The 23791-nt window shown below is 42.9% G+C and overlaps 1 protein-coding gene across 2 annotated transcripts; it reads right to left on the minus strand.

Annotated features, from left to right (window-relative positions):
- Positions 1 to 25: 25 nt before the first annotated feature.
- On the minus strand, positions 26 to 23544 carry INCENP (inner centromere protein). 2 transcript variants are annotated; one of them, XM_081014335.1, is made up of 18 exons: positions 23520 to 23544; positions 19313 to 19457; positions 16819 to 16926; positions 15511 to 16229; positions 14315 to 14351; positions 12075 to 12102; positions 11427 to 11517; positions 8171 to 8222; positions 7591 to 7705; positions 7370 to 7507; positions 5307 to 5416; positions 5100 to 5220; positions 4642 to 4764; positions 3794 to 3966; positions 3203 to 3317; positions 2897 to 2995; positions 1473 to 1623; positions 26 to 338 (listed from the first exon to the last, which is right to left on the minus strand). In XM_081014335.1, exons 1-18 carry the CDS (start codon positions 23527 to 23529, stop codon positions 136 to 138), a joined length of 2538 nt encoding a protein of 845 aa, XP_080870461.1. In that variant the 5' UTR covers positions 23530 to 23544; the 3' UTR covers positions 26 to 135. The 2 variants fall into 2 exon arrangements, with proteins under 2 accessions (XP_080870461.1, XP_080870462.1); XM_081014336.1 differs by lacking the exon at positions 23520 to 23544 and adding an exon at positions 22933 to 23503.
- Between the last annotated feature and the right edge of the window lie 247 nt (positions 23545 to 23791).

The raw sequence follows: 23791 nt of genomic DNA on the forward strand, positions 1-23791 counted from the left end.
CCCCATTACAGAGACAAAAACTGCCTTAGAAGTGCAACATTTATTAATATAAACAAGAAAAAAGGGACTCAACATTTAAAACAGAAATACATTTCTTGAACAAAAATACCACACATCCATGAGATCTAGAAAACATCATATCTTTAAAGCATATGGTACATTTCTGCCACCTGGGAATGGTGGAGAGTTCCACACTGCAGAACTGGTGCGCTTGAAATAACGCGGCTTGCTCTTCTTGAATATTTCTTCTAGTTTAGGGCTCTTCACAACTCCAAAGAGGGCAGTGGTGTCAACTGGTTTGTAATACTGATGTATGATTGCCTGGCTTAGTAGATTTCCTAAGGGAAAGAAGAACAGCGTACAGTCAGTTGAAGCCAATTAACCAAGTTTTATGTGCCATTAATAATGCTCATGAAGAACTCAACTCAAAGATAGTAGGTTGCATCCAATGAACCTAAGAGCCTGCTGGATCAGGCTAATGGCCCATCTAGTCCAACATTTTGTTCTCACAGTGAACAGATGCCTATGGGAAACCAGCAAATAGGATTCAAGCACTATGGTTTCTTGCAACTGGGGACGTTCCACTGCTCTTGTGAAAGACTTTCCATTAGCACAGTCCATTTTTTTTAAAAAAGGCAAGCATGGACTGAATAGTCTTTTTTAAAAAAAGAAAGGTGCCCTTTCATTATATCCCAGATTCGGCTTTACAGAACAGAAATACTGGGCATCAATACAGGGATGTAATTTTTATAATGTGTTCTACTTTTCTATACAGTTAGCCCACAACTTATGCGAGGGTTACATCCCTAAAGCCAACATTGCATCTAGTCAAAACACATTGGGTTAAATGCCGGGTGGGATTGCCAATGTCATTTCCCTAGAACCCTGCCCCCTTTCTAATTTTTTTAAATTGTGATGCATATAAAGCTGAATGCACTTAAGTTAAATGTGCATAAGTAGTGAGCTTACTGCATTAATAAAAAGGTAGATAGATAGATAGATAGATAGATAAATAAATAGATAGATAGATAAAAAAATAAGACAATGATGTACTACTATATATTCTCAAACGACTTGGAAGTACCAACACCTGATTCCTAGCACTTTCCTAAGTTGCAGGCTGGAAGTTTGAAAAAAGTTATACTCCCCGAGAACAAAGATATTAATAAACACTCAAGTACTTGAGCATAAACATTAAGTAGACAGCATTGCAAGCTTGGTCAGACTAAAGGTTTGTCTATCCCAGCATCCAGTGGCCAGGTAAATGCCTCTTCCTCCTTTAAACCTAGTATTCAGGGGCATGATGCTTCTGAACACACAAGTTCCATTCAGCTATCATGACTAATAGCAGCAGATAGACAAATTCATGGAGGAAAAGTTAGTGGTCTTCGCACCTTCACCATCACACCTTGAAGCAGCCCATTCCATACAGTAATATAAGGAAAGATCAACTATAAAGGATTCAAACAAACCAGTAGCCCAAGCAGGTATGGGCTTGCGGGGTTGACTCTCATCATCTGTTGAATCATCACTGTTCAAATCCATTCCATAATTATTCACATCAATCTTGGGCTGTTTAGGGCCTTGTGGTGTCATCGGGTAGGAATTACAGCTAGTAGAGTTCTGGAAAGAAGATGAGGGGAGAGCTAAGTCACTGGGTATAGAACCAGATTTTGCTGGCAAAGTTACAATCACAGAATTGTAGAGTTGGAAGGACCCACAAGGGTCATCTAGTCCAAACCCCTGCAATGCAGGAATCTTTTGCCCAACATGGAGCTTGAACCCACAACCTTGAGATTAAGAGTCTCATGCTTTACCAACTTAGTGTTGTTGCTCGGCGCTAGAATCTCAATACAGGCTTTTAGGAAAGAACTTATTCTATCAGAAGAGCATGATGAATCACCACCACCTGACAAACTACGAGTCAATATGGCTAACTTCACCCAGCAGCATGCCCCCCTAAATCAAAACACACTGCAACCAATCATGCCCTAGGCCCTCTGATCTCTCGCTCCACCAGCAACAAATCTCTTTTCAAAGTTAAAGAAGCACAACTTTTCTGACAATGGCCACATCATTATTTTTTAAAGGCCCCTTCTTTTATATAGTACAGCTTTCTCCGTTGAGATAACCAGCTGTCAACCAGAAAGAAGCTGACGGTCCAAAGCAAAAATTCCAAATTCCAGTTAGCGTTAACAGTTTATTTTTCACACCGACTATAGCAAACCCCACTTGCCAACAGATCTGTATGTATTCTCCAATGTGTAACATGTGTCTAAATATTCTTCCTCATTCACAACTTCCTCCTTTTATTGGAGTGTGTGTTTTAAATTCTGCCACTGCACTTTCAAGTTATGCCTCTGCCTAACTTGAGGGAGAAGAGATGGTAAGATTCTCGAAATTCTCACATGTGTGCAGTAAGTTTACCAAGCAGGGGAAATAGGGTCAGCAACAAAAGAACCCCCCCCCCACACACATACAAAGTGGGGAGCAGCACTTCAATATTTTGCAATAAAAGTTTACAGAAAAGTACATGATTTTGGCATGCTGCCCTTTTCAGGGTTTAAGATATATTGCTCCATTTAATGTAGCTGTTCACTTAAGAGCAGCCTTCCCCAATCTTGTGCCCTCCAGGTGTTTGGACTACAACTTTGGCATGGGAGCTGCAGTCAATCTAGTGCTCCAGGTTGTAGAAGGCAGACTTGGAAATAACTGGGTCAGAACAACATGTGTGGGACTTTATGTTCAAAGCCTTTATTAAGTGGCCTCAAGGCACACTGAAGGTAATGTGCTTCTGTGGGTAAGCCTGTGCATTGCAGCACATGCTCTCTTATAGAGCAAGTCAATAGGGCCCTCATTACTCCTTTCAACGCCTGATCTGTGGTTTGTAGCTCACCTCGATAACCACTGTTGTATTCAGTTGTTTGCTGGTAGCCTTGGCCTCAGCCTCAGAAGCAGCTTTCTCTCGCTTCTCTTCTTGTTGCCGCTGTTCCTGCTAAAACACAAAAAGGCCACACAGTGCTGTTGGTAGGTCACTGCTCCCACCCTACACTTGATGACACAGTGAACTCCAGGAAGAAGCATACAGTGTCTGCCAATTTAAATTTTCCCTAAAGCAATTGGATCCAGATTTGGGGAGTTGAAAACATACCTTTTAGTATAAGGAATATATTCATGTGATAGAAACATGAGAGCCACTTACCAATTTCCTCTCCTTTTCCTCTAACTCTTTTCTGAGTCGCTCCTTCTCTTTGGCTGCTGCTAAAACCTCTTTATGCAGCCGAGCAGCCTTCTCCTTCTCTTTCTGTTCATGCTCCCTTGCAGACAAAAGACACTTCATTACCATCCAAAGAAAGAAGGGGATCATGACCTTAAGCATGACCTGTACACCCAGCATTAGCTTGAGCAGCACTCCCAACAGCCTGTGGCATACACCTTGGGGCTCAAATCATTCCCCCCTCACAGCTTCATCCATAGCCATATTTTTTAGATTGGTGAAAAGAGCACATACCCTTTCCTGGGGTGGGCGACTGTTGCAGCTCCCTGGGGGTGGGAGAGCAGCCCCATCCTCCCTTTGGTGCTAGCTGCTGGCTTCAGCTATGATTGGCCGTGGGGGATGATGGGATCATCTTCCATTTTTTAAAATTTAAACTGGCCAGTATTAGCCTTTGAAGGGGGCAGGGCATCAGCAGCAGACCAGGAGGAGCAAGTCTTCCCCCTGCCCTATATGGACTGGCTGTGCTGAGTGAATGGAAGGCTTCTCAAGTGGGTTGCTCAGTCATTCTGTTCTTACCGCTGTGCTTGGAGCCTCTCCTGTTCTCGCCTCTTCTCTAGTTCTCTCTCAGCACACAGCTTTTTCTCCCTTTCTAGTTCCAACTGATGCTGCTCTGCAATCTTTCTAGCCTTTTCTTGTTCCTCTTCTTCCCTTTTTTTCTGCATTTGCTCCTTGTGCCTTCGCTCTTCCTCCTGAAAAGATAAACACAGCAGGCTAGTGCTATTGCACTCATGCCCTGCTTTGGGACTAATAATAATTTTTTAAAAATACATTTATTATTTATACCCCGCCCATCTGGCTGGCCACTGGGACGAAAGGATACTGGATTAGACAGGCCTTTGATCTGACCCAGCAGGGCCCTCCTTATAAAACAAAAAACTTTTGCCAACTCCTCTTAGTATAATGACCTAAAGAGCTGTAGTGAAGTCATATAGATTATGCACAAACATCTGCATGGCATGAATCAAATCCTCAACTCCACCTGGGACAACCACCCTGAAGTATTCAGTTGCTATTCGCCTATGTTTCATAGGTGAATAGCAACAGTGAATACTTCAGGCAAGACAAACTTATAAATTAGACTTAGATTTCTAGTAAAGTTTCCCCTTCAAGTTGTCAACCTCTGAAGCTTGATGAAGAAGCAGACTTTTTTTTTTTTTTTTTAAGATCCTTAACTGGAGCTATATACTATGCTAAAGTAGCAATTACCTTAAAAATCACTACAGATTCGATGACCATGAAAGACATAGAAATACTTGAAAGAGTAGCCTCTTCAAGTCCTGCAGCTACATGGCTTTGAATTTAGCCTCAACAGGGGTGTGCCTACTGTCCTACATGGCCAGCCATCCCCACACCGCTGCCCTTACCAGCTGCAGAGCTCTTTTTTTACGGGCATCTTCTTCTTGTTTCCGCCGGGCTTCGAGTTCTTCCAACTTCTTGGCAGCTACCTTCTTCTTAACTTTGTCCTCTGCCAGTTTTTCCTCACGCACCTACAATAGGTTGTGTATATCATGTCATTATACAGGTCATGTTTCTTTTAAAAACAAGATAAGCCTAACACAGTAATGTAAGAGATATGTCCTTTATAACGTACCAAACACTCTAAGCCCTTCACTGTTTTAACAAGACAAACACACGGAGGGAGGGACTTGTTGGGTTGATAAGACTATCAGCACAATCCTAACCAGGTCTACTCAGAAACTAAGTCCTACTGAATACAATGGGGCATATTCCCCTGATGAGAGTGGTTAGGATTTCAAAATAGATAATTAAACTCTGAAGAACACATGTTTCCAAAATGCTCTCTGGCCATATTCATGTTCACCTTCTCATTTTTCTCCTCATGCTGAGCAAGCTTTTGCTCAAGCCGCCTTCTCTTCTCTTCTTCCATCTGCTCTACCCGTTCCCGAGCCTGCAACACCTTGCGAAGGCGATCTTCGCGTTTCCTGATGGCACACAGGAATTCAGTTAGAAAAAGCTCCAAGGCAAAACTAGGAAAGGAGTGACTGGAAGGATGTCTATGTATGCATACCGCTTTATCTCCTCCAGCCGCTGCTTTTTCCCCTCCTCCAGTTTCTGCCTCCTTAGTTGTTCTGCTTCCTCCCTCTTTCTTTGAGACTCTAACCGTTCTCTTTCCTTTTGCTAGGTAGGGAAGGAAGTTCATTAGCACACATGAATAGAATGATGTGTCTGTTAACAGTTACTGTAATATGGAAACCCACCCCCGGCAGAAGACAGGCAACAGAACTGGAAGGAACTATTCTCTCCACTGTGGCAAATGTTCCTAACAGTGAAAACATCCTTTGTAGTGAAAGTGTAGTAGCTACAAAAAGAGCACAAATTTAGCCACCAATTTTTCCCAAGAGCAAGAGAGGCAAGAACTGCTCAATCCCTCACAATGCCTGTTCTACACTTCTTCCCCCCCCCCCCAGCTAAATCACAGCAAACAGTTAGTGATTAGACAACACTCTCTATAGTACTTGAATGCATTGTTAGACCTAGAGCATGCATCTTTTACTTATTTCAGAAAGGCTTTGATGCACCTTATGGTGGATTGGGTAGGAAGAATCACATAGCAACAACACACTGGTATTTCTGTCTACCTTCTTGAAGTATTGCACCCTACACTTCCTAATACACATGCAGTCTAGAAATGCCCAGACCTCAGGCAAGCCATCAAGTGATTTGACAGGTAGATCCAGCACAAGACAGGGCTCCTTTGCCTTCAGTTACATAGAAGCAGATGCTATTTCCACTATCACCATCACACAATATTGACAGAAGCAACACACCTGCAAAAATTCTTTCATTTTGGGTACTTCTGTCAATATCCATGCATTAATAGAACTTGTAAGGAGTATAAAAATGCAGCAGCCAATATGATTGGGCTAGCTCATGGTTAAAAAAAAAAAAAAGTTTGATCTACTGCCTTAGATGAAAAAACGAAGCTGATAGCTAACCTTAGCCTTTTAATCTGCCCAAATTAAGCTATGTAGTTACTTTCTAACAAACGTAAGGAAGGAGGAAAATAGGCATCCCTGTTTAGAAGGAAGTCTCCCTGAATTCAATGATCATACCATGTAAGTGTGCATAATGGAAGTGAAAAAGCTCTGGACCACCAGAGCCAAGGCCAAGTCCACCAATGAAAACTGAACCAAGATCTTAAGAATGCATCTAGTTTCTTTTTTGCACTTTATTCTAAACTTAAAACAATTAAATAGAAAAAATGTTAAGACATTCAAGAGAAGAAATGGCAGTTATTGATTATCGTGTTTTGAAACGGTTGTGGCTTTCTTACTACAGGGAACAAAATAACAGTGTGCTACTACCCATTATCTACTTTTTAGTAAGATTACCCTAATAAGCACTAAATAAAATGCTAGAATTCCACCTTAAAAAGAGGAAGCAATGTTAAGTCACTATGCAGGTTAAGAATGCCATTAGATAACACACCATGTTAATGATATACAAATACAGCTACTGTGAGACCAAATGTTGTTACTTACAACAAACCCCCGCTGTACGAAGAGAAGATTGAGACATAATTAATGCCTTTGGAAGTTAGCACCCAAATTATCAGTATTTCATTGCCAACAATACAAAAGGACTAGACCACTAGTTGATATAGGATTTGCCCTACTGGCTGATTTCAGATTCAACTCTCTTCACCAAATGACAGCAATCTGCCATGCTTCACCAGTCAAGCCCTGTTTAACCCAAGAAGCAGTAATGGATTTAACCAAATGGCATGCAATAAACTTATGCTAAAAGATCACTGAAAAGCTAAGCAATGGAGTGGGGATGGAGTAATTCACAACCTGAGGTCAAAGACATAAGCTGGTTAGCTCAACACAAAGGAGAAATGTTGCTCTCATCCAATCTAATGTCAGTCCTTTCAGTCTGTTAAGCCCTCTTACTCTTACAGCTCCTCCTTCCCTTAAGCCCATGTGAAGTTTTTGTACAATTTATTTCTTACATTTACATCCATCCTTTCCTAGGAACTCAAGGTGGTATACATGGATTTAAAAACAAAACAAAACAAAACAAAACAAAACAAAACAAAACAAAACAAAACAAAACAGGACTTCACTCTACCTGGGGAGTGGCCTGGATGGGAGTGTTTTGTTTGATGAATGATTTCATGGTTGCACTTCGACTCAAAGAGCCAGGGGTCATCATGAGCACTCGGTTCTTATGCACTGTATGCAAGAATGTCTTGAAAGGACGGACAACCTGAAAAATACAGGAAGTGATCAGTCCTTGGAAGGCAAATGATGGGACCTGGTTCGCTCCCAAAGATGGAATTCTCGACTTACTTTGCTGGCAGGGCACTGAGGAGATACAGCCCTTTTCCTTGCAGGGGAGAAGTCCTCCTCTGAGTGCTGTCCTTCATCTTGCTCATAAACTGCTCTTTTATAGCTTGGCTTCCTCCTGTAAATATTAAATATTAATACAGGGCTCATTTCATAGGAGCAGAGAAGTGAACCACCTCCTTGTCTCAGAATTACCATGGGAAGTACAGGATTCTGGCTCCATTCTCTGTTGCTTAGGGTCCTTTGAGGCCAGAAGAAATATAGCTGCTCAGTTAAGTATTTTAATTAACTCTCCTCTCACATAGGAGCTACCCATCAACCAGCCAATGGACCTGCTCTCCTATTCTTATGATGCTTGCAGTCTTCTCTGAAAATCCTCTCTCTCCGCACAGGAGAAAAAAACTGTAAGAATACCCATCTTGTATCTTCCCTTCACTTCCTCTCCTTCCATTCTTCCACTGTTTATATCCTAGCGCCTTCAACCTGCATACAGGTGTCAACCAAACAGAACAATTAAGCACCTAATCCTCAGATATCATCATCTTGTGTTGCTCCATGGAGGTTTTGTCCGAAGAAAACATACCTAGCACTCTGGGGCTGCTTTTGCACCTCATCACTCTTTTCAGAACTTCCCCCTGCATACAGAGAAAGAGAGCTACAATTAGTGATGGTGGAAGTATTTTATGTAGCAAAGGTCTGAAGCCAAAGTTGTTTAGTCAACAAATGGATGAATACTTCTAGTTGTCAGGGCAGAGTTATTATTAATTATTATTATTATTATTATTAGCGCTATACCATAGATCTCAGGGCAGTTCACACCATAAAGTTACAATATAAAAAAGGCAAAATACATAATAAAAATAAGAACAGAAACAAGCCAATACCCCCCCTACACAAAACATTTAGAAGGGAATTGGATGATAGTCAGCCAAAGGCCAGGTTAAGGAGAAACATTTTCCGCCCGGCACCTAAAGGTGTATAATGAAGGTGCCAGCTGTACCTCCTTGGGGGGAACATTTCACAAATGGGGAGTACAGTTCTGTAGAAAAGGACCATTCTCGTGTTGTAACCTTCTGGACCTCTTGTGGAGGCACACAAAGAAGGGCCTCAGAGGATGAGGGTCTAGGTAGGTTCATATGGAGACAGGTGGTCCTTGAGTTATTGCTGTTCTGAGCTGCTGAAGGCTTTATAGGTCAAAACCAGCACTTTGAATGGGGCCCAGAAACTAAATGGCAGCCAAAGCCGCTGAATTCTGCATTAGCTGTAGTTTCCGAACCATCTTCAGAGGCAGTCCAGCACTGCAATAATCTAATCTAGAGGTTTACCAGAGCATAGACAACAGTAGTTAGGCTGTCCCTGTCCAGATAGGGGCACAGCTGGGCCACCAGCAGAAGCTTATGGAAGGCACTCCGCAACACTAAGGCCAATTGAGTCTCAAGAGATAGCAATGGATCCAGAAGCACCCTCAAGATCCATACCCACTCCTTCAAAGGAAGTGTAACCCCATCAAGAGCAGACAACTTCCTAGTCATCTGATCTAGGGAACTGCCCACTAGCAGTGTCTCAGTCTTATTTGGATTGAGCTTCAGTTTGTTGCCTCTAATCTAGTCCATTACTAAGGCAAGACAACCGTCCAGCACATCCACTACCTCTCCTGCAGATGTAAAGGAGAAGTAGAGCTGTGTGTCACCAGGATATTGCTGACGATGTACTCCAACCCTCTGGATAAAATCCACTCAGTGGTTTCATGTAGATGTTGAACAGGACAGGGATAAAATCAAACCTTGAGAAGGCTCCCCCACATTGAAGGCTCCATGGAACTGAAGAACACTCCCAAAGCAACGCCCTCTGGGAACAACCATCCAAGTAGGACCAAAACCTCTGCAAAGTGGTGCCACCCACCCGTAGCTTGGGCTGCCGCACCAAAATGATACCATGGTTGATAGCATTGAAAGCCACTGAGAAGTCAAAGAAAATTAACAGGGACAACATTTCTCCTGACAGTGGTCCTCACACAGGGCAACCAAAGCAGTTTCTGTGCCAATATTGGGCCTAAACCCCCAATAGATATAGAAAATCAGTTTCCCGCATAAGCGCCTGGATCTGATCTGACACAAACAACTGGTTGGTAGTTACTTAGATTTTCCAAATCCAGGGAGGATTTGTTAAGGAGTGGTTTCATCACTGCCTCCTTCAAGTAGGCAGGGACTAGCCCCCTCTCACAAGGAGGCATTAATCACCTCCCTGGCCCAGCCAGCTTTCCTCTCCCTGCTAGTTTTTAACCAGCCAAGAGGGGCAAGGGTAAGAGCCCTAATGGTCACCCTAACCAATCCAAGCACCTTGTCGACATCCTCAAGCTTTACCAACTGAAACTCATACAACACAATAGGACTAGCCAGTGCTCTGGACACCCCATGAGATTCATCTGCTGTAACAGCAGTCAAGATTTTATCCCCAAAATGCTTTGCAAACAGGTCACTGTCAGCTGCTGTTGGTTCCACCAACAGTACCACCACCTCCTTTGGGCCAGAATGTAAAAGGTCCTGCACTACCCAGAAGAGGATGCAATGGAGGCAGCAAATTATGTTGTCTTTGCTGCCTTCACTGTCACTAGGTAGGGCTTGACGATGAACCCTCAGCACTGTTTGGTTGCATTCAGCTGGATCTTTCCTCCACTTACGTTTGAGTTGTCCCCCAGCTTGTTTCCTTGCCCTAAGCTCTGGAGTATACTATTTACTTCCATTATAGACATAATTCGGATTTCTAGAATTTCAATATGTAGCAAATCAAGCTTGTGTAGACTCAGTACATTGGGCTGTGTATTAATGAAATGTTTCTTTAAAAACAGAATACTACTAATTGGATTTTGCAGAAGTGACTTGGTGGAACACTTCTTGGGTATGCCTGTCTTATGCATATTAATGGAAGCCCAGATGGGTTTCTTCACTTGCTTTCCAAGTTTATACTGAACAGCAAGAGGTGAAACCTACTTTAGACTAAGCATATTGCCAATACATGATGAGATTTCATCCTTATTCAGCAAATATGCAGGAATACATTCTGTGAGTCTCTTGGGACCTGGCACCTGCCTAGCAGGCAGGCATCTTCCAACATACGCAAGACCCTTTTTCAGTTGGGCAGGAAGAGGTTGATCTGAAAGTTGGGCATATTGACATTAGTCCCTTGTCATGGTCAGATCACTTCCGGTTGAGATTTATGAGGATGGTTTAGCCTTGGAAGCTGATGGATCCAGTAGGTTTCCAGGTTGCTCCGAGGGATTTTCTGGCTGATATGACGTGCGCTCCTGTCAAAGCTCTGGCTGACCTCTGGAAATCTGAATGGCTCAGGCTGTTAACATGATCACCCCTGAGCGCCACTTCATGGAGCTCGTTTGGCTCCTTAGTATACTCCAGAGCCTAGGGCAAGGAAACAAGCTGGGGGACAACTCAAACATAAGTGGGGGAAAGATCCAGCTGAATGCCTGTGTATGTGACATAGCCAAGTTTGCTATGAATTTTTATAGGACCCTTCCTTTCCAAGACCTCATAGCAGCATACAGTGCTTCCTCACAACAATTTTCAATGTAGATTAGTTCAAGAGAAAACTGGCTGAAGCTCACCTCATTAACTTCATGGCCAAACTAGGATTTGAACCTGGACTTCTCAGTCAAACACTAATACACCATCTACTATACCGCATTGGCCAGTTAAGTCATTATTTTTGCTTGAGCAACTGAGAATCTTGCAAATAATAGGCTTGTAAACGTGCCTTTCCTCAAAATACATTCTATCCAACTCACCGTTGACCTTCTCTGCTACTTAGCCAAGGAGTATACTGACCTTTGTCATCTCCATCTTGTTCCACAGGTTTGATAACTGCTTGCATACTGGCCTTGTGAGAACGAAGGGACATGCGAGGGTTCTCATCAACCTGCAGCAAAGGCAAATTCCTTCTCAGCACAAGCCCCTCCCATAGATGTGTAATCACTAGATAACTAAGTGGGCCCTTTAACGATTTAGCACAAATGTTAGGCAGACTAAGCCCCTTCGAGTAACATCTAAAAATGATGTTGGCACTTCAGTGAGAGCCATAGGAAAGAAGGCATTCTAGGATAGCACTCAGGTTCACTAATGTAGAATCCAACATGCGCAGGCTCAAATGATGCAATCATGAACTTCAAAGGATTGACTGCAGATTAAGTCTGTGTGTGTTTAACTCTGAACATGCAGTTTCTGTCAAAACATCTCATCCAGCATGTCAGTGTTGGGTAGGTCTGGAGGCAGGACAGATGTACCCTGAAGATGCACCATGGAATGCCATCCAACTCTTCCATGCACATTATACTCCCCCCTGCTTGAGTCTGGATGGTTGCTAACCACACAGTTCTACCCAAAAATGAGTCACATAGAGTTGAGTGGGGCTTACTGCTGGGTAAATGGGTATTGGATTGTGGCCTTAAGCTTCTTTTAGTCTTCTTTAGAACTTACCTTCTGAGATGGTGGCTCTATCATCAGTCTAAGAGAGAAAAGGTATGCATATTTTTAATAGTAAAAACTTTGCAAATTCCTTTCATGCTCCTATCTTGCAGCATGAGTTTTAATTGGTTTTATCATTTCATTGTATCTTTAAATGCATTGAAGTAATGAAATGAAGTTATCAACCTATCAGCTGAACTCTAGCCTCAGCTCATACTAGACTACAGAAAGCCCATACAACACCTCACTGATGCCATGCTTTCAAAAATAGATTCACCATTTCCTTTCTTTTCTGTCTGGGTACAAGTCTAGTTATTTAATACAATTTCCACAAAAAATACATTATGTATGTGGTGTCACTGACAACTTGAAACCTGTGCAGAGGAGTGGCCAAGGTGATAAATGGTCTGGAAACCAAGCCTTATGAGGAACAGTTAAGAGAGATGGGTATGTTCTATTGAAGGCCTTAAAGGCATCCAGGGAAAGTAACAATACTGGCATTTCTTTAGACTGCAATTCATAAATTATATCAAGAACCCTTCTTACTGATCCTGCAATGCTTCAAAATGGCATGAAGCATGTCCGGTCAGGGGAGATGTAGGAGGTTATAAAAACATTCAAGTACTTCACTATAATGGCAGCGAAAAGCTTAGCATCCACATTTATAAGTGCTATTGGTCTGTACAAGTCCACTTTTGTGGAATCTTTACCCAGCTTCAGAGTTTCTTAAAGCATAATGTCCATTCCTTCCTTTTGCAAGATAGAGTCTACCTCTGCTCTTTTAACAGCAGCACCTGAACCCTGAGCGATCGCGCTTTCACCAATCTATAAGGTTCTACCATAATGTGGAGGGAAGTTCAGCATATAGTAGGGCAAAAAAAAAAAAAAAAAAAAAAAAAAAGAAAGAAAAGAAAAGAAAAGGAAGGAAAAGACAGAACTACCATGAAGGACTGTTAATAGGGTCGAGAATAGCAAGACTTGTACTGTCAGAATAAGTACCTAGACTGTGACCAGATCTATAAATAAAACAGTGAACTCTGTAAACATAATTTGCCAAGAATACAGGCTTCAACCAGCAGGTAGTCATGGAGGCAGTGGAGAGCTGCTCCATGCAATCTGGGCTTAGGTGGGAGCAAAAGGGGGCTGTTACAATATCTCCAAGTCCTCCCTTCCTGCCACAGGACTATCAGAATCATGGCTGCAGCAAGGCTGTAACAAAAAGACTTGAGTGGCCATTGAAAACTATAGTGCATGCAATGTATTGTTTGTTCTTCCCCCTTTGGTGAACCAGGGTATGTTTCATTCTCATTTGGGCAGTGTTTAGTGTTTTCTGGAAGTTGGAGCTGAAGCATTTTAAGCATATTATCAACCTGCTGTATGTGCTTACAATCCACGCTCTTCCTTTGTGAGGAACAGTAAGCTTATGATATGCCTGCTGCTTTCAAAGCAGTTACATATACTGTACATGAAAGGCTTTTCTGAGCATGGCAGGGCTAATTAATCAGATTTTATTCGTGGAATCATATTTTATATTCCAGATATTCCCAATGACTTTGAAGACTATCCTTGAGCCTGTAGCGCTCAAACTGTCTCTTGGAGTTTCACCTGCTCAGGAGTCTATGAGCCCACTCTAAATCCACTGGAGACAGTGAGATTCATGGTCCTGTTGATTATAAATGCATCCATACCTCCCCCTCCCTCTTTTTCAGGTAAATAATGAAGGTTAAGGTTTTTCCACCTATTCTTCTAGCCTAAGTGCTACATAATCAGTTGTCATTTGGAGCAATTGAATTTCAGACTGGTTTTCAAGGGCTGTATTCACAGCTTCATTAGCTGTTTTGGAAATTTCTTTAAGGTTCCTGATAGTGTGTCAAACCATCTTTCAAAGGGGGCTAGAGTAGTTGCCCAGTCTGAAGCTAGCACTTGCTGAATTTAGGTTATGTAAGCATATGACTCTCTATAATCCCACATTTAGAAAGCTGAGCTCCTGCCTTTTTGTTGATGTGCCATTTCAGAGTCTGAGGCCTTGTCCAAGTCCTCAGAACAGATGTTTCCTCCCTTAAATCAAGTCTTAGCATTTTGGACTTTGTAGTCCCCGGAGCATTACCTTATTGGAGCTGTAAATTGCTGTATGTTAAATCGCTTTTTAAAGCCCACTTGATCTGTTTATCTTCTTGTGGTAGTTAAGCTACCATTTAGCTCCTCAGTTAGCCACGTCTCCTAAATAATCTAAGATTCTAATTCCAACTCACCCAGATTCAGTAATTTCTTCAGCCACAGCAACATGACCTGAATGAGAAGAGACATGAGGTTACATCTCCAACAAAGTCAAACATCCGCAGAAGCATCCTGGCTCTTACACTGCACCTCACAATATATAACAGCATCCTGGACCTCCTTAAGCATCACTGGGGTCTACCATGGGCTAAGGGACAAGTGCTCAAATTTTAAAATCTTCAGTACTGGAAAAATAATTTGCTGTGACTGGAAAAGTTTTTGCTAATTCCGCCTGGTAAGGAGTCTGAAACACAATCTCAGACAGACACCTGACAATGGTTAATTTATACTCCAGGACTACTTTCTGTAGCATATACAGAATGCATTAGCTTCCCTACATCACAAAATTGTCAGCAAGCAATAAGCTGGATGCAGCTGCTCCTTTTGGAGCTGGAGGATGAGAGTAGGATGTTGTGATGTGCTTTGTGAGGCAGTGTATACAGATCTCCTGGTGGCCACTATTTTTCTTTTATTTGAAATGTTTATTGCCCATTATTCACTGCACATGCCAATTTGAAAGCAGGTTACAAATTAACACAAATCTACACCCATCACTGGCAGGCATCCCAAACATTTTATGACCATGCCTCTTCTCATTGGAGCCTCTGGCTATGCACACATTTATGTAAGCACCTGACAGTGACTGTTCCACAGCAGCTTCATGTCTCTGGATCACTTTCCTCTGAGATACAAAGTTGATGCATCGCCCAAAACTGGCAGAAGACCTACCTTCTCAGCTGGCAACTGATGGGCAGCAAGTATGGGACATTTTGGCAGCATCCACCTATCCCAAGAACCAACTATTGCTAAGTGCCCCCAAACCTAAATGATAGCAGTAGGTTTCCCCTAGATGTACTTAAGGCCTGCACCACATGACTTAGGATAGATTTAAAAAATAGGAAGCAGGTGTTTCAAGACAAAGTCTCACTGAGTATAGCGTAAAATTATTCCAATACATCACCTTCAATTTTAAACCTTACTTTTGCCTTGAGTTATTGGAAACTACAAAGGAAGTTATCAAGAGGGTGGAAAGAAGCCTAACCAAAATAATAAATAAATCAATAAATCTTAAATATTGGAAGCATTTTGCAGTTCATATCAAGCTAGCCTGCTACAAGGTAAAAACAGCAACACTTTTTTTGTACTCTTATCTCACATTATTGAAACTTACAACTTTCATGCCTAGCAGATAATGACCGCTGGGATGTTTTCCGCTTTGACAAAGACTTCCGACTAGATCTCCGGATCATTCTTTCCCTTTTAGTACTGAGTGAGTATCTCTCAGCCATAGAGGCTCTGGAGGGCTTGGAGGTCCTGCTTAGGCGGACTGAGCGACGGTTTGCTTTTGAAGTAGTGGGTGCTTGTGAACTCTGGTTTAACTTCTGAGCAGCCTCTGATTCAGAAGCCCAGCTGTCCTCTTGGTTCTGGGCACTTGGTTCTTGGTTCTGAGTGCTGGATTCTTTGTTTTCAGCGGCACCGGGTACTTCTGCTATTTTCATCTTGCATATTCCCCGTCCCTCTTTTATTTCGGCTTCAGGAGTTTCTTTTGCCACAAAGCAAGTTTTGGTCAAAGGTGATCTCTTTATAGGAGACCCCTCCTCAGATAATTTAAGAGTCAAATCAGCTGTATCTGTCTGAGGTAGCACTTTTTTTGCCTGCAGTTCTGCACTACGCCTCTCATTAGCACTGATTACTACTAGTGGTAACCGATCTTTGGCTAAATTGAAAGATAGTTTCTTAAGAGAAGGATCTGAGACTCTGGCAGATGAGGCAGCCCGAGATCTAGTAACACGATGACAAGGGGAGGCATTCTCTACATTAATTTCCAAGTTTTTCCGACTTCGGGTAATCCGTTTGGAAAATAACCGAGTACTCTCTCTTCTTGACAACCTGATAAAAGAAACACATTGTATCATAAGACCAATTTGGTGTTGCAAGGGACAATAGTGTAGATGAACTGAAAAATCCTAGACAAACTGAGTGAGAAATGTTACATCAACAATTTACCACTTATATATCATTCAAACCTTGGGCTGATGAAATTACTGGGAATCAATATTTATTTTAAAGATTTAAACCTTGTCTTTTGATTCAGGGTAACTATGTTGCTTACAACAGAGAACAGACTAAGAGACTGGCTGATGGACAGGGACAGAGAGAGGGATTCCTTTCAGATTTGCAGTCCTAGGACACCTGGTAGATGGAATTAGGAAAGTCCTATCCTTGTTGTGACGTGCTTTGTGAGGTAGTGTGTGGAGATCTCCTGGCGGTAATTATTTTTAATTTTAAAAAACATTTACAATCCATCCCTCATTACAAAAGCACAAAAGGACACATTTTTAAATCTTCAAAACATATTTAGCTAATCAAATAAACATTGCAACCCAATCTAGACATTTTCCTGAAGTAACAACTAGGAATTTTAAACATTATCTTCCAGATTATTCCCTGCTACTTAGCCCACAAATACATTCCCTACCTCTTTGTAGCAAAGTGATCATTCTTAACAGAAGAAAAACGCTTCTTTTTCCTATGACTCTTCTGTGATGGTGTTTTTGGCATCAGCTCAGGTTCATCACTGGAGCCACTATTTTGAGATAAGAGCAGCAGTTTAAATTCTGGTCTGTCAAGTGCCTTTACCTAGGAATATTGCCAACTACTCACTGAATGACAATTTCTTATTTCAGACCAATTCACACAATTCATGCTGTAGGATTGGAACAATCAAGGTATCGATTCCTACAGAGGTCAAGCTATTGGACACCAAGAATGTCAACATTTTCCTCAGAAGCAATGGCTTGATGACAGGTTAAAATTGCAGGTATCCCACTTTCATTCAAAGTTCATCTTTCAAGTTCTCCTTTTGGTAAAGACTAGGAAAAAACATTGAAGTTCAGGATATTGTTTGCAGCTTGGGATTCTTTTACCAAAGCCAGTCTGGTTTCTGACCCTGGCACAGCATCAAACTTCCTGAAACCCAGAGACTAATGACACTGAATAAGATGGTAGCCTGATACAATAAAATTCTGTACTGTACTACATGTGACAGAGTAATCACTTTGTTGTATACTCCCACATGAGAAAACACATTAATACTGTAACATATTCTCTAATAATATAGCATATAAGAATTATATGCCCTACAATTGTAGCTTTAGCTTCCAAGTATGTAATCTCGCTTTGGGGTAAAACCAAAAAGCTCAACAACTTCAATCCTAAAAAAACTTTGGTCGGCCCTCACGGCCCTTCATTTCACAAAATCTTTTTGAAAAAAGTTTGGACACCACTGACTTATGGCAGCCAGCTAACATCCAACCAGAAGCATTCTCTGCAGACTGTCTTACCAGAGTAGTGCAGGCTCTGGTTATCTCCCGCTTGGACTACTGCAATGTGCTCTATGTTGGGCTACCTTTGAAGGTGACTTGGAAACCACAACCAATCTGGGAGGGGCCACTAGGGGCGCATTGGAAGATAGCCGACAATACCATCTCTCCGACCCACACGGGGTAATTAAGAGGCTGTTATGGGAGTAGGCAGCCTCCCTTGTTGCCCCAAGGAAATGGGGAACACTGCCCTTGTCTGCTGTGCCCATAAATCACCCCCTAATTTGAAAGAAGGGGGTGAGGGCCCTAGGCAGAATGCCCCCGTGTGGACCTCGGCTCTCCTGGACGCTGTCTCTGATCGCGCACTAGCTGCAGCAATTTGGAATAATTAATTACAAAAGAAGCAAATGCACATATTTCAAGTGAAGAAGGGGAGTGAAGTCTGCTAATTTAAGTGACCTCTGCGAAAGAAGACGACGGGTTGGAGAAACAGGAATATTTTACGATGAAGATACACCAAAGGCTGGGTATCTTGACAACGGGACTGAATGGGGGGGGGGGGACCTTTTTTACTTTCCTTCTATGTGATTTACAAGAACCCCTCCTCATTAGAATCGTCAGTTGTATTGATTACAAACTGTTCTAACCAGCTTGTGGAGACTATCAGAGGTCACAAAGAGAAAAGAAAAATATATGAAAATAACAACAAGAGATGTGGAAAAACAATAAGAAAGGACTGGATAGTACTGTGAACATCATGTTAGATTTGTGGACATTAAAACAGCAGTATGAAGCAAGAAGTTGATTGGATCCCCTTCAGAACTTGAAATATGGGTACCCCCAACAAAAATTTAAAATTTGGCTGTGTAATTTGGAATTTATGTAATTTGGTTTGATTTGATGTGATTGGTCGGTTAATAAAAAAATTTTCAAAAAAAAACAAAGGAAACTACAACCAATCCAGAATGCGTCAGCTAGAATGGTGAGTGGGAGTGGCTGCCGAGACCATATAACACTGGCCCTAAAGGATCTTCACTGGCTCCCAGTACGTTTCCAAGCACAATTCAAAGTGTTGGTGCTGACCTTTAAAGCCCTAAATGGCCTTGTCCCAGTATTATTAATAATAATAATAATAATAATAATTTGAATTTATATACCACCCTATACCCAAGGGTCTCAGGGTGGTTCAGTATACCTGGAGCATTTCTACCCCCATTGCTCAGCCCAGACACCAAAGTCCTCCTCCGAGTGTCTGCTGCTGGTTCCTTCACTGCGAGAAGCGAAGTTACAGGGAAACAGGCAGAGGGCCTGCTCGGTAGTGGCACCGTCCCTGTGAAATGCCCTCCCTTCAGATGTCAAGGAGATAAAAAACTACACAACTTTTAGAAGACATCTGAAGGGAAGTTTTTAATATGTGATGTTTTATTATGTTTTTAGATATGCTGTAAGACACCCAGATGGGTGGGCTGTAAAATAAATAAATAAAGTAAATATCTTTTCCTTGCAGATTTAAAATTAATCTAGCATGGGTGACAAACCTAGTCTTAACCTATGGTATATACACAGCTCATGGGCTGTTGTGATTTCAATGGATTCATAGAACAAAAAACTCATGCTTTGGGGCACCATTTCTAGATCTCTTGCTCATACCTCGTAAACATCTTTTTAGCCTCTTCAATAATCTCATCCATCCACACACAGTCATTGTTGTCAATATTTTGTAGAAATTCAGCAAGTTTCTTCCTTGCACGTTCTTCTGGCATCACTGGGTTCCCCATCTTCCACATGGCTTGGCCTGCAAAAATGAAAGAGACTTCTTGCTCAAGGCACAAAAAAACAAAAATCCATTGATCTCCCCACAAATGGTAGGAAGTATATTGAAACAATGTAAAACAGCATCATGTTGCAAAACTCAAATGGTTTTCTCAACCTTCTGCCTTGCCTCCTGTACCTCAAGGCCACACTACATCTTAAAAACAGAAGTGAGCAAAAGGCAGCAGGGTCTGTGGCTTTCACTACACATATCTTGCAAAAAATATAAACAGACAGCCAGTGTCTCAACTGCTGCAACCTCTCACATGTTCCCATTAAATATTGTTATAGTGCTGGTGGGGGGGCTATACCCTAGAAATTATTAAATGGTTGGATTTTGATTACTGGAATGTGAAGGGAGAAATATAAGCTGCAGAGAAATTCCTGAGCTAGCCTATGCAAAATGACCTGGCCAAGCTAGGGCTACTAAAAAAAACCACCTGTCCAGAGGTGCGAACAGAGACAGGTATTTGGAAGGTTGCCATGGTAACTGTGTTTGAGGCAACAGGAAAAGGGAACCTGGTAGCAATGGGTACTGGGAAGAAGAAGCAGGAAGAGGCCTGGGATCTATCTTTGGGTGGGCTATCTGCAGTTGGGTTGGAGAGATGCCTTGGACTCCAGGGCTGCACTGCTGTGGGGTACAAGTTCCTTTTGAAATGACCATGCTGTAAGGTCTGGAATCCCTCCATGCAGACTAAAAGTGTAAATAGGTGAATAAACCATATTTCTTAAAGCTACAACAGCCCCTGCCATGTCTCAATTTTCCAAAGGAACACAGACACTGGGTGAGTGCCTAGAACCCCATGGACTCTTGCCACCATTCGGCAGAGAGAAGGGTAGGCACCCAACTATACGCCATTTTTAATTTTTTTAAAATACATGTTGTTACATATGCATTGGGACAGGAGGAACGCCTACTTCTGTAATGTGTGACACAGCCCTGAGGCTGCAATCCCATGTCCCTAAATGCCACAAAGTAAAATGGGTCTTGCTCCAAGTTAGACACAAATTTACAGTGTTCAAAATTAGCCAGGCGCCGAGCATTTTGCACCTATCGGCCATTTGCGACCAAGTGAAGATGCCTAGATGCCAGGATGGCACCTGACACCGCCACCATCTGGAGGTGCATGTCTGGGGATCATTGGATCTTGACTGTTTCCACACACTAATACCACATCCTGTAGAATTCTATCAGTTATATTTTACCTGTACAATCAGAATGAATTTCAGGAACCAAAATGCTTTTGCTGTGCAGCCTGAGCAGGAGTGGTGAACTATGCTATAGTTAACTGCTGTAGCTTGCCTCCACTTACCCCACCGCACTGCCCTGCTCACAGATGTGAAAAATATTATGTTATGAATGCTCTGTGTCAGTGTTAAGAAAAATAGGCCAATATATATGTGGACTATCCCTGGATAAAGTGACTTTTCTTCTTTAGGTTCTCAAAGTTCTGAACCTAGCTCAAGTTTGTCATCTGAACTAGCCAGATGTTTCACTGATAATCACAGCCAGCCAATCCTTTGAAAGACTTTAGAGTTGTCTTACCCAAAATGGTAATTGGGCATTCCATTTTGGTGCCTGTAACCTTGGTTTAAGGAACCATTTGGTGCCTATATATTTTTGAATTTCTAACACTGTCTAAATGCGCTTGCTTGAGTATTAAGGCCCTCACTGAACACAGAACTACTTCTGAATAAGTACACACACAATTGTAGTGCAAAGTTGTAAACTTACATACAAGATACATGCAGTAATAATCTCAGTTTTTACCTAGCATTGGTTTGTGCAAATGTCTTTTTCATAAATGCTCCTTCTGATGTTAATATCCAGTGAATATTAAGCAAGCACTCAACCTATTTTTTGCACTACACTTTTCACTTTTATACAGTACCTCCTTCAACGCTAGCTTTTCCTCCCCTCCCTATGGCCATTTTGCATGCTTCTCCTCCACCCACCTCCTTCCTGCAATTTCCGCTTTCCCAGAGATTCAAAAACATCACACACATACCCACAAATTTATATTTTAAATAGATAAAACCTATTTCACAGTTGAAATGGGAGCAGTTAATAGTAATCAAAGGAGAAATTCAGGTGCTACCATATTGAGCTGGGGAACAGGTACCTCCCAATAAAAAAGCAGTCAATCACAAAAGACAGGAGTCCACATTCTTCCTAGTCTGAATCTTATTTAATATGCAAACTTTTTTAAAGAACAGTTTTTGAAAAGCACAATCACTCTGTATGCAAATCAAAGGAATGCAAGCCTTGGCATGAAGCTGAGTGCTGGAAATGACTTGAGAGACGTTTTCTTAACAGAAAGTATGTTAATCTTCACCAAGCCATAGGAAAATGCTACAGAATTGTTGCAAAACTACCTTACAACTTAAAATCTTAGCTCTCTCTATTTCTATGGATGATTCCAATTTCCCCAGGAAAGGGAGACTTAATAATGGTTTATACGGAAGCGACTTTTTCTAACTTCAAATTCACTCTGCCTTTTTGATATCTCCATTTTTCTCCTCCCATTCCTTCTGTTCGGGCTTGCCCTGCTAAATTCAAACGGTACCTGGCAGCCAAATACGGAAACTAAGAGACTCTCTTGCTACTGAGAACGAGCTGGTGGAGAGTAAATACCCCTGAACTTGCGTATGCTTACAATACCTCCCCGCAGCCTGGTCTGACCCTCAGCCCACCAGCTCCCGAAGGAGTCGCCAAGCAGCCTGGCATCCCCTCCGAGTAGTTACCAGGCTGCAACCCTATAAACGACCCGCTTACCCATGAGAAAGTTCCGCTGCACTGGGTGGAGCTTACTTCTGAGTAGACATATTTTTTATTATTATTAATTATTATTATTATTATTATTATATATCGATACCACTTTCTATATTTTTAAAAAAATCTCAAAGCGGATAACCACTTGATGCTTCTGCCTTTGCAGCCCCCTCTGGGGAAACACCACGTCCTATAAAGAGGTTGCGCGGGCGGGGGGGGGGAGAGAGGAAACCTTCCGAAGCCCAAGGAGAGCATCCTGCAGCGAGCAGAGGAAAAAGGAGGCGGAGCACCAGCAGCAGCTACGACCTCTTCGCGCACCAATTTGCATTCGAGCCATGCAAAAAGGACAGGTTTTTGTAAGCTCCTGTCCATTCCGAAACACAAGCCCTGGTCAGTAGCAGTGTTAGGCATAAAGGCCATGGACGAGAGTTAGTGAGAGCGGCAGAATGGATGACGCCTGGAGGGCCGCATTTGAACACCCCCCCCCCCCCTGCGCAAAGCTCTGTAAGGCTCCTTAGGCGCCCCTCCGCTCCAGACACCCACCACGCCCGCCGAGACGCCACCTACACCCTCTCCCCGGCTCTCTGCCGCAGCTTGCCGAGCAACGGCCGGTGTCCCCAGGAGACCGACCTCCGAAAGCCTCCCCTCGTGCCCGCTTCCCCCCCTCCACGGCTTGTAAACTCACTTGGGCTGGGCCCCCGTCGCTCCGCCGCAAGTCCCGTTTGTCCGGCCGCCGCAAGAGCCGGAGAGCGCCTCACGCCGAACGAGAAAAACCGCCCAGGGTTCGGTACGTCAGGCACGCCGCCCGCTCCTATTTTCAAAGAGCGTCACCGCCGCCGCGCTCCAATGGGAAGCGCGGTTTTTCAGAGCGGTGCCTGCTATTGGCTCAGACGCGACTGGGCGAGCCAGGAGGGGAAGGGCTCGGAAGTCTTTCCGCCGGCTCACTGCCTGGCGTTGAGTTTCCGCTTCGTGCTGCAGGGAGGGAGAGGGCGGGCGCGCGGAGGTGAATGGCGCGTTCACACTTGGGGGGTTTTAAACATCAGCGCGGGTAAACCGGGGGTAGCCGTTCGTGCTTGCTGCAACCTGAGGCTGTTGGCCTTTGGGGGTTTTCAGCAGAAAATAAAAAATGGGGCATGTCTGGGAAGAAAACCACAGCTGCACCTTAAAAGGGCTTTAACAGCCCCGACATATTTACGTTTGCACTGGTAGGACAACGTTCTCGTTTCCTTTCCATCGCGCACGGACACAAATGTGAGCTTACAAGAGCCCGACCTCCTTTCATTGTTGGTCCAGCTGCCCAGTCCCAGCTCCCATAAAGTTCGAAACTTCTCCTTTGTCTCCAATAAGTAGCTGTGCCCTCATTCCTCTACCGAGCTCCCCTCCCCCCCGCATCAAAATTCAAAAATAAACAAATGGTCCCGTCATCGAACAAAAGAATGGTCAGTCCATACTGTACTATTTTTAAAAATCTGAGTTCGGGGCTTGACAGACTAGGAAAGAGTCCGTCTCCCCGTCCATCTCGGTCCGACTGATGTTCAAAGGGG

This window comes from Podarcis pityusensis (genome assembly GCF_964106645.2).
Source record: "Podarcis pityusensis genome assembly, chromosome: 1".
Lineage (NCBI taxonomy): Eukaryota > Metazoa > Chordata > Lepidosauria > Squamata > Lacertidae > Podarcis > Podarcis pityusensis.